This window comes from Scardinius erythrophthalmus (assembly GCF_964197995.2).
Source record: "Scardinius erythrophthalmus genome assembly, chromosome: 18".
NCBI classification, from domain to species: Eukaryota; Metazoa; Chordata; class Actinopteri; order Cypriniformes; family Leuciscidae; genus Scardinius; species Scardinius erythrophthalmus.
In genome coordinates, this window is record NC_138238.1 from 35,185,853 (window position 1) to 35,201,533 (window position 15,681).

The 15,681-nt window shown below is 38.2% G+C and overlaps 1 protein-coding gene across 3 annotated transcripts in view; it reads left to right on the forward strand.

Annotated features, from left to right (window-relative positions):
* The window catches only part of LOC308707022 (transient receptor potential cation channel subfamily M member 4-like), a 47,827-nt gene extending 32,588 nt beyond the window's left edge, over positions 1 to 15,239 (forward strand). For 2 of the 3 annotated variants that reach the window (XM_081393053.1, XM_081393054.1), the window contains one exon: positions 2,509 to 4,209. In XM_081393053.1, coding sequence (XP_081249179.1) covers positions 2,509 to 2,537 — 29 coding nt within the window. In that variant the 3' untranslated portion in view covers positions 2,538 to 4,209. Of the gene's footprint in view, positions 1 to 2,508; positions 4,210 to 13,522; positions 13,624 to 14,268; positions 14,338 to 14,477; positions 14,533 to 14,696; positions 14,734 to 14,875 lie in introns of those variants that run through there. The other variant, XM_081393052.1, reaches the window with a different exon arrangement.
* The last annotated feature ends 442 nt before the right edge of the window (positions 15,240 to 15,681 follow it).

Below are 15,681 nucleotides of genomic sequence, written 5' to 3' on the forward strand. Positions count from 1 at the left end.
GTTTAAGAGGAGTGGCTAAAAATTCATAGGCTGATTTTGCAAAAAAATCCACATTCAGACCAAAATATCTGACTTCCTTTTGCTCTGAGCTAATGAATGTAAATTAGAAAGTTGTCCGGCTTGATGAGAACAATATAAAAACATTTTTTTTTTACTGTATTTAAAACTAACCCCCCACTTTTGTCAAAAGCATGTTGAAAGTGACACACTTCCTGCTGCCAGTTGGTGGCGCTATAACTTTGACTCACAATAGTCACATCCATCTGATCGGCCTCTTACCACGAACACACTGCTGAAGTTTCATCAAGATCAGTTGATGTATGCAGAAGTTATAACACTTCGTGTCTCTCTTTTCTCGCCATAAATTCGTTTCCTCACCACGGCCAAACCGTTCAAGATATCAAAAATCCGTCCGCAATTTAGCATCCTCAATGTCTTTACTTCATGCTGACTGAGTTTGGAGGTGATTGAATGAATTCTCTAGGAGGAGTACATCACATTCCACAGCAAGCGTTTTACAAACAACCCATAATAGCTGACTTCCTGTTGGGCTGGCGTGAAACTTGTCAGAGGGAAAGTTGTTCGGCCCGACGAAATCTATATGTGTACCGAGTTTCATATTATTTCATGCAAGCGTGTTTGATATATGGACCAAGTTTTCAGACCCTGTTCAAGAGGGCGCTGTTGAGCCCCCCTGCCACGCCCGTTTCTGAAACTTTTCACATGTCTACTGGCTAATAAGTGTTATGTGTCTGTCGAGTTTCATCCAATTTCAAGCATGTTAAGAGTCTCAAACGCATCCGAAAAGAATATTAAAACTTGATGCGTTGCCACGGCAACAGTATCTAAGATATCAATAATCCTTTCACAGGTCTACATCTGCCCTGTGTTTACATTATACACATAAAGTTTGAAGCAAATCGGGTAAAATTAAGAGGGTGACTTCAAAGCATTTTGAAAGTGACACACTTCCTGCTGCCAGTTGGTGGCGCTATAACTTTGACTCACAATAGTCACATCCATGTGATCGGCCTCTTACAACGAACACACTGCTGAAGTTTCATCAAGATCAGTTAATGTATGCAGAAGTTATAACACACTTCCTGTGTCCCATTATTCGCCATAAATTTGTTTCCTCGCCACGGCCAAACCGTTCGAGATATCAAAAATCCGTTCGCAAGAATTCATCCTCAATGTCTTGACTTTATTCTCACAGAGTTTGGTGGCGATCGGATGAAATCCCTAGGAGGAGTATTTCACATTCCATTGTATGCGTTTTCCAAACAACGTATAATAACCGACTTCCTGTTGGGCTTTTGTAAAACTTAGAGCACGAAAGTTGTTCGGCCCGATGAGATATATATGTGTACTGAGTTTCATATTATTACATGCAAGCGTGTTTGATTTATGGACCAAGTTTTCGGACCCCATTCCAGGGGGCGCTGTCGAGCCCCCCTGCCACGCCCCAGTACCAGCTTCAGCCCGGCCCTGATGGCCGCAGGTTCTGACGTGTGTGCAAAATTTCAAGAGTTTTTGAGCAGGTTAAGGGCCCCAAAAGTGGCAAAAAGGCAAAAAAAAAAATAATGAAGAAAAAAAAAAAAAATAATCCTTACGGAAACAATAGGGCCTTCGCCCTTTCAGGGCTTGGGCCCTAATAAAAATAATAATAATGATGACATTTATTTATTTATTTATAATTTGAGAATTTAAAACAATCCAAATAAAACACTTGGGGTACTAAAAAAAAGATTAAATATTTTATCATTGTAATTTCATATCATGTGACCATTAATTTTATATTATTATAATTAAAACTAATAACAATAATAGTTTTACATATACCTATTATTGTTATTATTTTTCATTCTTAATAATACAAAATTATATATATATATATATATATATTACTGTTGTAAATTACAATTGTACTGTAAATATTTTTTTTATACATTTTTATTTTACAGTTATAATACTAATACATTTTATAATAATATATAATATTTTGTCATATTGCAATTTAAAATGTTATTAGTTTGAACTCTAATTGTAAAAATGTATGAAATATATTGCTGCTGTAAATTAAAATTGTACTGTAAAATAAAAACATCATAATTTCTATTTTACACAAAGTTACTAATATTACTAATATACTAATACTAATATTTATGTCTTAATTGTCCTCACTTTCAAACATTTTAAACTCTCAAGCCTTTAACATTTCTAATAATAAAGCTTTTATTTTGGAGCATTACTGCTAAAAATGCTATAAACTTCTGTCTGGAAAAAATGCAGTGTAAAATACAATTAATTGTAACTACTTATAAATATATTTATCAGCTTTTGAAATGAAGGATGTTATTGATGTCAGAAAATGTTCAAGCAAATTGTCCAATCAAACCAGTTGAGAACCACAGCTTTAGTGGATGTATTTGCAATTGGCTGACAATTAGAAGACATTTTAATTTCCAACATGTACTGATGTTGTAACATTCATCTTTTCGTCGTCAGCTGTTGTTTCAGCCTCCCTTGAGAAATGAAGAACCTTCTCTTCTGTCTCTCACTCTCACGGACACATACAGCAAGAAGCCAGTTAAAGGAGGGGTGATGACTTGTCAAAAAACTACCCTCATTGTTTTGGTTTCCATTTTTAAATTGGTCATCCTGGCCTTTCCATGGTTCATCCTGCTCTTTCAACTTTAGTCCTCGTTTTCCATTGATTGTGGGAATGACTGGAGTAAGAGAACAGGGCACAGAATGTCCTTGAACTTACTGTACACTGAAAGGTCAGTTATGTCATCATGTTACATTCATAGATTAATCAAATAATAGTTTTATTGTCTGTAAATGCATTTATTTTTTTAAAGGTCAAGGTGAATGTATTCGTAGAATCTGATTTTTCAGAGCTATAACATTTTTTAGAAGAAAGCGACATGGCTTAAAAGCTTCAGTGGGAGCAACAAAGCATATTAGAACTTATGCATACAACTTTTTATGCCTTATTGGTTGTAAACAACAAAAACAAAAAAAAACACTTTACATTTATTGATTATGTAATCTTGGCAAATAATGTTACAGTACATCAAATAAGCCTGATGTTCAAAAGGATATTTTTTGAATAAAGTCCAATAGAAGAGAGCACATCTAAAGGAGAAGTGTCCAGTCAAGGTGCTCTGGTCTAGAGTTTTTAGTAGTCCATCAAAGAAAAGGATGATCATGGTACTCTTTAAAATTAAAAAGCCTTGATTATCAGATGGCTACAAACTCTCCTACGCGTTTCGGCCCATGCCAATCTCAGCCACAGGTGCAAGCAGTTTCATGAGAACAGTTGTCATGTGATCAACTCATCTTTACAGCATTAAACATTCACCAGTACATATTCAAACTCAGAAACACCACTTCATAAATCCAACAAAAAAAGAAGACATCACAAGAAAGGAGTAAAATCCAAGTGTTCGTTCAATCCTGGATATATATTGGCCTTTAATTTATAAATCCAAAATGTCTCCCTCTGACTCCGTTTAAGTTCTCTATTCCCTTTCCTAATAGTACAGTTCACATGATCAACAATCTCAGGATTGAAGGGTTATTATTACTGTTATGCATTAATATAAATGTCTTGCCATAGGATATTCTTCATTGCCCCTCCTGATGGCATATTTATGTTCAGCCAATCGATCTAATAACCGTCTTTTTGTTCTTCCAATATAAAATACTTTACATTGAGGACATTCCAGTCTATAAATGACATGAGTAGTTTGACCATTAATAAAAAGTTAAATAGAATAGATCTTGTTTGTCTAGAAGCGTTTTATCTTGTACAACATTATCACAATGATTACAGTGATGACATCCCTTAGGCTGAACCCCTAACCAGGAGCTTCCTCGAGTCGGTGGGAAATGGCCATGAACTAATTTGTCCCCTAAGGTTGAACTTTTTTTTTTTTTAAATTATCATTGGAGGATCTGGAAATACATTTCTCAAAAATTCATCACTTTGTAAAATGCACCAATTTTGAAATAATTCTTTACATTTTTTCAGCGACTCAGTGATATTTTTTATATCTCACTGTATTAGTTGACAAAACAAACAAATTAAACATCTATAATTGAGCGTTTTTCAGTCAAACATGAAACAGATTGACGCAGTGAATGTTTACATTTTTAATATAGCAAAATATTTTTTACTTTTTCGTAAGATCAAATGTTATTGGATGCTGTAACAATGTACTTGGATTTTGCATGTCCTTTGTTTTGTTTTTGTGGATATTTATATAGTTACATTTAGTGATGGCATTTTATTAACTCTTTCCTCGCCAGAGTTTTTGAAAAAGTTGCCAGCCAGTGACAGAAGTTTCATAGCCCTCAGAATATTTTGATGTATAAATATCTGAACATGCAATATTTCAAAGGAAAGAACCGAGCAAAATATGATCAAAACACAGATGGACTAGATCAAGTCCATCAACACCCCCAAAGATTTACAGTCCTAAAGCTCGCCCTGGGTCCACATTTCATTCGGGAACGTTAGACAGTTGTGATTTATAAGCTGTTTAATGTTGATGATCGCATTAATTTTCATATGCATCTGCTTACATATGCTATCGCTTGTTTCTGCTTCTTCTTTGCCTGTGTTTTAATAAGGGGATTCAGTACTCTTTCAGAAGATGCGTAATAGCGCCCCTACTGTATAACAGTGAAAACACAGAAGGCCGGACAATTCAGTCAGTGGCGGGGAAAGAGTTAAGAGTTCTTCATTGTTAATTTTTTATGATATTGTATTTGCCTGTTGTTTTTGTATTGGACTACATTTGAATATACATGTATCTTATTACTATTTAAAGGATTGTAAGAGTAACTATTTAAGGGATTGTAATGTCAACCTCAGCAGATGAGATAAATAGATAGTGTGTCCACGTTTGCCTCTCAGATTTCAGGAGCAACAAAGATCCTTCACTATGTTCTCTCTACCCTAATCCTCACCCCTCCAAAACAAATTAACACAAGCTAAAATAATCTCAATGTACTCTCTGGACTTGTACACCACACTAAGTTTTCTTGAAAATGTATTCTATTAAATGTGATCTACAAATCTTCCAAAGACTATTAGTTCTTCTTTTATTCATTTGTAGGGCTTGTTTTGTGTGTTTTGTGGAGGGTTCAGGCCAATAAGAGACAATTAATTATTACTCATTTTTTATGCAAATATGTTGGCCATAATTAAATATATCTATATTATAAAACTGACACAAGAGCAGGAAAAGAAAAATGGTGCAGGATTTACTTTGAAACCATCTTCACTCAGAAATTGCTATTAAGTTTCACAAATAGAAATGTGATTGATGGACAGATGTCAAATCCTGGTGTTTCAGAAGGGTGGAAAACAAAATATTTTAAACTTGTGAGATATCTAATATCTGTCTTTAGAATAACCTCTTAAATATTTTGCCTAAATATCAAGGACATTTTGATTTTCCATTTCATGGCCCTTTTAAGTATGTAGCCTACTGCTTAAGTACTTTTTTGTTCATTTTTAAGAGCACACTAGTGTAACGGAGGCTAGTCGCTGTGCTCCTCTGGCTGCAGTCTGAAATTGTGAAACAATTGCACAGATATTTTTATGGCTGAGCTTATTGCGTATATGCAAGTAATTACTTGAATATATTCTGCAACATGATTTACTAAGGTTTGTGGAAGTCAATTTAATGACAATGAAACGCCTTTATTTAACACCCGGAAAAATCTTAACCCATTTTGCTTTTGACATGCTGCGACAGTTGCTAAAAAGCATCCGCAGAGAGACGAAAGAGATTTTCTCCACTCATGTTCATTTATTTGGAATGCCAGAGGAAGACGTTATCCGAGCATATTGTTTGCTGAACCACATTATGTTTTTTCTAGCCTATATGAAAACGAGTTGGCTGTGTCGGTTCTTTAATATGTCCATTGTTAGTAGATCACTCGCAGGACTTCTGCACTTTTATGGGATAGCGGTTTCCCTCTAATATGCCGTTTGAATAAATCTGACCTAAAGACTTGGGTTTAAAAAAACTCAAATCTTGATTTCATGGTACAGTAGAGGAACATGTGGAGAACTCCACTGGTTTTTAGATGTGAAAATCTTCTGGAAAGAAAATACAAAATTCTTTACATTTTCATTGCCCGAAAGGTAGCAGCTGCAGAGAGAGGAGTTAAAAGGGTCTGATATGGTTAAGAAATAATATAGAGTACAGATGTGACCTTTAGAAAAAGAGCTGGTATAGGGAAAGAAAGTGAGCGAGGGAGGGATGGAGTTTCAGCAGCTGAGTGATCTACTGAAGGTCAGATCATGCATGGACTGCTGCTATCGAGAACCTCTTTATATAGCTTTCCACACGCCAGTCCCAACCAGGCCTAAGGACAGCTTCATTCAATTGTGTGAATGTTTGTGTTGGTCCTAAAGTTGATTTGTTCCTCCCCGTAATCTTCCTTTTATTAATCTCACTTACTCTCGCACATTCACATCTAGACAAAGATGTATTAATAAAGGGCATTACGAGTGTGTCTCGTGCATGTGGCCCTGTCAGTCATCTCAGTATGTTCCTCTGTGCAGAGAATGGTGTGAGTGTACATGTGACCGCACAACAGAGACCAGCCCCCTCTCTGTTACTCAACTAACTCTAATTCTCTCTGGTGGATCCGGCGACTGCAGCTCGGAGGAGGTTTGAAGGGTGTCCTTCTATGTGATCTTGAATCCTGGACCTGTTAAGTCTTGGAATCATAGGTGGATACAAACACATTCTTATAGACGGGACTGTCTGGTTTTTCTGGTTGCATTTGTGTGAGGGAGTGAAGGCAAGATGGCAGTTTCACGCGGCTGGCTGTTAGGGCTTATCATAGCTCTGCTTTGCACTGGAGCGCAGGCCGAAGAAAGGCTCCGAAGTGAGGAAGCCGAGGAGCTGGGAGGTCTGGAGACGACTGGAGGTGGGAAAGAGGAGGTGGATGATGTGGAGGAAGGTGGAGATGGGGAAGAAGAGAGAGCTCCCGAGGAAGAGGCGTCTCCAGAAGCTGAGATAACAGAGGAGGAGGAGGAAGAAGAGGAAGATGATGAGATAGGAGAAGTAGAGGAAGAACAAGAAGGTGAAGAGGAAGGTAATGAGACTGGAGAGGTAGATGAACAAGAAGAAGCAGAGGAAGATGAGAGAGGAGGAGAAGAACCAGCAGCAGCAGATGAAGATGATGAGATGGGAGGAGTAGAAGATGAAGAGGAGGAAGAAGCAGATGAAGATGAGGAGGAAGCAGACGAAGAGGAGGAGGAAACAGATGAAGAGGAGGAAGCAGCAGACGAAGAGGAGGAGGAAGCAGATGAAAAGGAGGAAGAAACAGATGAAGAGGAGGAGGAAGCAGACGAAGAGAAGGAAGAAACAGATGAAGAGGAGGAGGAAGCAGACGAAGAGAAGGAAGAAACAGATGAAGAGGAGGAGGAAGCAGACAAAGAGGAGGAGGAAACAGATGAAGAGGAGGAAGAAGCAGACAAAGAGGAGGAGGAAGCAGATGAAGAGGAGGAAGAAGCAGATGAAGAGGAGGAGGAAGCAGATGAAGAAGAAGCAGAAGAGGAGGAGGAGGAAGAAGCAGATGAAGAAGAAGCAGAAGAGGAGGAGCAGATGGAGGTGGATGTAGAAAGATTAGCAGAAGATGAGAAATCAGCACAACAGACAGCAGAGGAAGAAGAGGAAGAGGCAGATGAGGAAACGGCTGCTGATGAAGAGACTGTAGTTGAGGATGATGCTGAAGGTAACTATTGAATTAGCCTTTACAGAGAATCGATGTCATGTGCTCTTACTTACAAATGCTTATTTTTCTGTATCACTCTAATCACTGGTTCCCATTGAGCTGCCTTCCAAGGCCACATCCTAACTGAAACTGAAGCTCATAAGTGACTGATCTGGAATGCTGGTCCGGCTTTCTCAAGCCAACTTAAAGTTTGTCTCGACGAAACTTTTTAATCTAGTTCCATTTATAAATCAATGCTTTTCACTATTTCTTTGTTCATCTACCATCTTCGATGGCTTTTTTCAATAGTTTGTCTCAATGAATAATCAGATAGGAAGGTAACCTTCAAAGGAAGGTATCTTGAAGGTAAAATAATTATTGCGTTTACATTTTAGGACGGACCTATACCTTAACCCTGTGAGGCCTGATGTATTAGGTAATAGTCAGAACATTTTAGGAAAAGTTTTTTTTAAGTCTCATATTTGATCAGGCTTTAATGGCTCATATAGTAAAAATATGGCCAAAAATATTAAATACAAAAGTTCTTATTGACTTTGATGCTTCAAAAAGTTTATAAAGAGATCGTAAAACTAATCCATATGAGTTGAGAGTTTTAGTCAAAATTTTCTGAAGAGACGCGATCGCTTTATGGGGTGGATTCCAGGACAGAGATTAAGCCTACAGTCCTAGACTCAATTGGGCTTTAAAACCAGATTAACAGAAATCTGCTTTCACTGTCATGGTTTTAAATAGCCCTAGATTTAGTCCAGTCCAGCATTTAATAAGATGATTTCCTAAGGAAGACTAGAGATACTCCAGGACTAAATTGAGACTTAAATTAAACCTATAGGAGGCAGGTTTAACTTCAGATTAAAGGTCCCATGACATGAAATTTTCACTTTCTGAGGTTTTTTAACATTAATATGAGTTCCCCTAGCCTGTATATGGTCCCCAAGTTTCTAGAAATTTTAATCGGTGTAAATCGAGCTTTTGCTATCTTTCTCTGCCTTTGAGAAAATGGACGCTCAATCGCGCTGATCTTGAATCTCCTCCTTATGACGTTATAAGGAGAAATGTTACCTCCCCTGTCTCTGCTTTGCCCGCCCAGAGAATATTTCCGCCCATGAGAAAATGCGATAGGAAGTAGGAACGCGCGCACGCGATTTTAGTTTGTCCACGAGAGATATAATGGCTTTTGAGCGAGCGAAGCATAATAATTGCTCAATAATTGGATGTACAAATGAACACCGAAGGGTTAATACCGAGCTGGGCTTGCTGAACGTCTGAAACTAAAGTCTGGATCAGTACCAACTCTCTTTGGCTCAGCTAACGTTACACAACTCGGACAAGTAAGTCAACTAATGATACAAGTTGTTGCTTTACTGTTTATGGTTACCTAGCTTGTTACACGTAGAATGTGGCTGTAACATTAGCTATGCAGTTACTTGCGCTAATGTAAAGGTAGATAGCATCAAGTATGTGTGTGAATACACACACTAACACGAGTGTTGTACACTTCTTTGTTATTTGGATAACCGTTTTCCTGTTGGTTATACGGCGTGCGCGATATCCGCATTTCAAGATCGCAGAGCTTGATGTAATTGTAATAAGATAAATTACAGATGTTACAGATCTCTCGTGAAAAGGCAACAGTAGGTTAGCGTTAGCTACATGATAATAACTAAACCATCCGAATAAAGTACCGTATCCAGACATAATATTATAAACTAACCATTCGGAAACGTCCTGCTGGAGCCGCTGAGTTGCAACTTCTTCATCCGTTGCTTCTCCATCCGGATCAGATTCTGGGTCAAACTGAAATGCTTGAACGACTGCGTGTCTCCGTGCCATTGCAATATATCCAATGTAAACATGCATGGTCTACCGTTGCCGCAGATGTTCAAGGCCACACCCACCCTCCACCTTACGCCGCCTTTCTCCTCCTCATTAACATTTAAAGCTACAGACACCGAAACGGCCCGTCTGAAGGAAGCTCATTCTGGGACTGGCTTATAGTGGCTATAATTCTGCACCGAGGCTGAATTTTTGGAAAGAGATTTCAGATACAGTACTAGGGACCACTAAGGCCTATATTAAAGCCTACAAAAAGTAGCATGTCATGAGACCTTTAATGTTGTGAACAGCATCAAAAAATCATTATTCACACATACACACACATATTACTTGGAAGTAATACAAGTGTGTATGTATAAATATATATTTTTATGCTGTTCATTTAAACACTTCATTTTGATTCAACAACATTGTATCAAGTTTCTGGTTCAAATCGAATTGCTCCATGTTAAATTGACTTGAAACGGTTACTGTTTGACTGAAATGTTTTCATTTTTAAATAACATGTTTCAGTCAAGTAACCCAATCAAACAGGAGTTTCTCTTCCCATCATGCTTTGCACAGGGCTGAATTGGGATGCATTTTTTAGAAAGATGAGAAAATGGAGAGACCTTTTAATGTTTACTGTTCTATTATGTTGGTATTTAAAAGTTTCTGTTATAGTGTTGTGGTGAACAAGTCTGCTGACAAGTCTTCTAATTGCTTTAATAATAAAGCAATCACTATGATAATGCAGGGGTGTCCAAACTCAGTCCTGGAGGGCCACTGTCCTGCAGAGTTTAGCTCCAACCCCAATTAAACACACTTGAACCAGACAATCAAGGTCTGATGATCTGGTTCAGGTGTGTTTAATTGGGGTTTTAGTGTGTTTAAGTGTGTTTAACTCTGCAGGACAGTGGCCCTCCAGGACTGAGTTTGGACACCCATGCTCTAGATGAAACCATCATCACTTCTAGTCTGCCAACACTGAACATCACATGTGTAAAGAAAAGTTATGTTCAGTTTGTTGTTCTTTAAATCACAGGACTAAACAAGAAGCATTAAAGGATTATTTGAAAAATTAAATTTAAATGAAAATGAAGTCTGTTTTCAGCTGCCATTGTTTTCTTTGGATTTGCTTCTCAGTTCCATGCAATTTTAAGATTTTCTTGGTTTATTCCATGTTTTATAGGCAACCTCTGTCATGCTAATTCAGATTAGCATAGTCCAGGTGATAGTAATCTGTACTTAATCTGTGTTTCAGAAAGCCATTTTTTAAGTCAATTTATTAATTTAAACCCTGTCCCGGAAACTGCCCCATATGATGAATTTAGGCTTTTTTTCACATATAAACATTCATCAACTCACACATCAGTTGTGTTAAACAGAAGCTCAAGCTTGTTCTTTTTGAAGTGTCAATAGTTGCGTAGCTTTCAATGGAGACACAGAAAGTTCTCAAATTTCAACAGAAAGATGAGACATGAGGGTGAGTAATTAATGACTGAATTTTTATTTTTGGGTAAACTATCCCTTTAAGAACTATGAATTAGACATAATCATGAAGTTGATTATGTACAACATGCTTTTTAGCAGTTTTGATCATGTTGATAATTTAGAGGCCATTGAAAACTGCTGTATCTATGATACAGTAGGCTTTATAGGCTTGTGCTCTCTACGTAGGCATTTCATAGGTTTGGAACACAGCCATTGTTGGCTGTCTAAAGTCCTGTGTATACCCTTCAGTTAGTCTGTGAAGTCACACATGAGCCCTAAAATAGCTCACTATATCTGAACAGCTACAGCAGCTGAAATATTCCAACCACTTTAAGTCCTTTCTGGTTGAATGCTGTTGACATGCACCTAACAAATGGCATATATGTTACATGGTATCACATGACTGTATGGCCACCAGTAAAACCTAGGATCCGGGTTTAGCATTTAGTTAAAATTTACAAGCACAAAGTACTTTTCCGTTTTAGATGTCATTTGACAGAACAAAGAAATCATACCTATTATCTATTAAACCAACTACTGTCTGATTAATATTTTCTTTACCAAACTTATAGCAATTAATGGCAGTTTCAATGAATGGAGCAGGAAAAATGGTTAGAAGCAATTTATTGAACAAATAAACTGTGAAATAATGTTGACTACAGGCTGGAGTTAGAGTTGTTGAACCCAGTTGTACAATGACATTATGATTGCCTGATGGTTTAAATTGAGCTTTATCTTAGCAAGGTTCAGCTGAAAAGTGACGAAGATGTCCGAAAGGCATGCAGAGTATGAGTTGAGATTAGATTTTGACAGGTTAGAATGACAGGTAGAGCTGGCACCATCTGCGTAGGAGTGATAGAAGCAATGTGCTTTTATGATTTCCCTCTATTGGGTTGTGTGTATATCAAGAATAAGAACGGACTCAGCACTGAGCCTTGAAGCCCTGTGATTAGCTGATGTGTCTTGGACACAAATTCTCTCCAGGAAACCTGAGAGTTGACTGAACACAACTCTTTCAAGAGCTTGTGACAGAAAGTTGGCAGGACTGCTCTGTAGCTTTCAACTGTTGTACGGTTAAGTGTTGTTCCTGAGCCTACTTAAATATGGTGGGAAAGTATTAAGAGATGTAGTAAGAGATGCACTGATGTGAAAGAGTGGAGTTGGAGAGATCTCTTGTTAAAGCTCCTGTGATTAGTTTGCATGTGTCTGAAGTGTTGCTGATCTTGTTTCGGTAGTACCTAAGTGACCTTGGCAGCAGAAATAACAGGAGGAGGAGAGTGAGATGATGGATTTATACTTGCAGTAATTGCATTAGTCAGCAGTAATGAAGTGTGTGACAGATAACTGGAGAAAGGGATGGTCAAAGAAATGCAATGCAAAGTGATAAGATTATTAGGGATATAGTTACGGGTAAAGGCCCCGATATACTCACGGCAAAGTTCTTTTTCGTTCTTTGCTTAGTTCCTATTCAAACTTTGAAATACATTTACGGATAGCAAACATCCCAAAGATTTCCACACTGCTTGAAGTGGCATTTAGCTGCAGAGTTTAAGTTGCTGTTTGTAATTTTTTGACTGTACTAAAGCATAAAAATACCATAACATGTTTGCAGATATTTAGGAAACATGCTAAGTTCGCATACTCTACAGCCAGTTATTTTACTTTGAAATGTGTGTTCTTTGTCAGGTTTTGCTTTGCTTTTTTTGTATTGGTCTGTGTGATCCTGCCCCAATTTACCCAATAGTATTTCGACACCACAGGATGCCAGTTGGCAAAAAACACAGTATTTTGCAGCCATGGAAGCCGGCAAATGAACTGGGTTAGAGACTGCAGATTCTACCCGACCTAAAAAGCCTCGGCATCCATCTAAATATCTCTAAGAACGGGAGCATATTAAAACGCGGATAAATCAACTCATCAACTTACAGTGTGTAAGTCTTCTTGTCTTCCGTTGTCAATTGCGTTCGTTCCTGTAGCGTGTCCTCAACCCGCGTGAGCGTCGAGTCTGAGGAGGAGGGGGCGGGGAAACAACTCTCTCCAATATTTTGAATTTGGACTGCAGTGCCCATTTCAACCGCTTACTGTCAATATTACACACTGCACCTTTTAGCTGCAACACACCTGCCTGCCTGGAAATTTCTGGTGGGCTTATCCTAATACCCACACTTGCATCACAGGTGTTTTAATAAGGGCTGGAGCTAAGTTCTGCTGAAAGGCACAGGATTGGACACCCGTGCTGCAGATCCATGTTGTCTGATTTGCAGGTTTTGACACGGTGAGAGCTACCACTTCCTCTAAAGAATCAACTACTAGTACTTGTTCATTTAGAGCTGAGCCTAACACTGACTGACGGATACTTTTTGCTTTATGGTTAAATGTACCTCTGGTGCCTTACCCATTACTGATGAAGACCTTTGTTAAACCCCATCTTTCCCTCGTGCTGTAGAAACTGCTGAGGAGGAAAATGTAGAGTCAGAAGAGGTGGTCTCCAAGGAGGATGAACAGTATAGATCAGGCTCTTTCTGTGGCCTCTGCTCAGTCTGCGAGGTAAACCATGCTTCTACCACACTTCTTACTGACTTACACATTCCGAAGCCTCAACATATGTTATTGAGTTTCAAACAAACTCAACAATCATGAAAAAACATCATGACATGTCACGTGCATGAGGTATTAATATATTTTTACCACATGGCAAACCCACTTTCATGACCCATGCTGAAGAACAGATCTGGGTTGAATCTGAAATCACATACTTCCCTACTATATTGTAGGTGAAAAACAGTATGTGACAAAAGAAATATGTCCGAATTCACAGTACTCATAAAAGAGTAGGCAAAAATACCTGCATGATCTACTACTTCCGATGAGATTCTGAAGTAGGCATATGATGGACTCTTTACTATCCCATGAGGCCACGGGAGAGGATTTATGAATGGCAGTGAAGCAATGTGACACTGGTAGGTCACATGATAATGACAACATTGCGAATGTAGTACGTCCAGATTACATTCATACTATATCGAACATACTTTTTTAGTGGTCATGAAGCAATTACTTATTCAAAATAAGCTACTCAAGAGAGTATGCGAATTCGGACACAGCCCTGGTGTGATCCCTTCCTAAATTGACCCAGTAAAGGACAGAGATGTAATTTACTCTATCTGTGTCTGGCTCTCTCTTTACTATCAGCACTGCAGTACCTGTGACAAATGTCCCTGTGAGGAAGGAGACACATCAGCACACTGCCATCACTGTGAAGTAAGTGTTACTTCTTAATATTATCAAAATCTACATTAATACACTACATGGCCAAAAGTACTGTATGTGGACAACCGGACAATACACCTAATTTTAACCTTTAAAAAGTCCATGAAGACACTTCATTTCTCCTTCCACAGGGTTGTTCATACTGCTACATTTGTCCGGTGATCTGTGAGACCGTCTGCCAGCCAGGTAGGAGACTGCAGACGCACACTCTCGAGTAATGCTAGAGTTTCAAGGTTTTGGAAAATTACAGTGCATAGTTTATGCTGATCCAAAAACTTTTTCAGATCTATATATTTTATGTAATTACTTTCAGTGTTTTTGGATAATATTTTGGAAATGTTTGTTTTTAGGTGGAATTCTTGATGTACTGAGCGGTTCCCTCTACCAGTAAGGATATAAAATCTATCCAGACTTTACTTGCAGAAAAATCACATTCATATATTCAGTATTCATTCATACCTGTTATCATTCGTTATTTGTGTGTGTGTGTGTGTTTTTGTTTTGTTTTTGTCCTCATCTTCACCTACAGGACTGTGAACACCTTACTCTGAATACGTTTGATGTTCTTCACAGCGCAATCTTTTGGTGAACAGAGGAACTACAGACTAGCGGTCAGATCATTCACTTGTAGGCCTGATTATTTGACTGACCAAATCAGGGCATTTTCACCCTGAGGCCAATAATGGGAGTGGACAACCTACTGTATCCTAGATATAACTGAGGAACTATCAGGACCCTAATGTTTACCATTTAATGGCACTTTAAAGGTGACTTTACATGCTGCGTTAAATTAATAACAATTAAATATGATTAAGTGCAAAGGTTCTCGCCTAAAATTGTACAATATTACTGTTTTTGACTGTATTTTTGACCAAATAAATGCAGCCTTGGTGAACATAAGACTCTTCTTTTATATACATGTTTAAAATCATACTGACCCCAAGCTTTTAAATGGTATGTACAGTATAGAATAGTAAAGGTGAAAAAGTTCTGGTTAATGTCTGTTTGTATAAATATGTGTCAGTTTATCATAAAGTGTCATTCTGTTTTCAGATTACTCAGTCTCAATCTCAATAAATGGGTACAATTTATGAGTGAGTGAATAAACACGATAAACACAATACAGTATTAAAGAAATAGATAAATGCCACACAGTATTTCTGTCGCTGCTCTCCCTGCTCTCTTCGGATGCTGAGATGCTGCGTATCCTCACTGCGACCGTTTCAGACCTCGGTCTCGAATGGGCCTTGCCTGAGGAGCCACCCAGAAGCAGGCTGGATGGATGGTTTCTGCCTGGGCGCCAGCAGGTCCCCGTCACAAGCCAGCGCCTTTTTT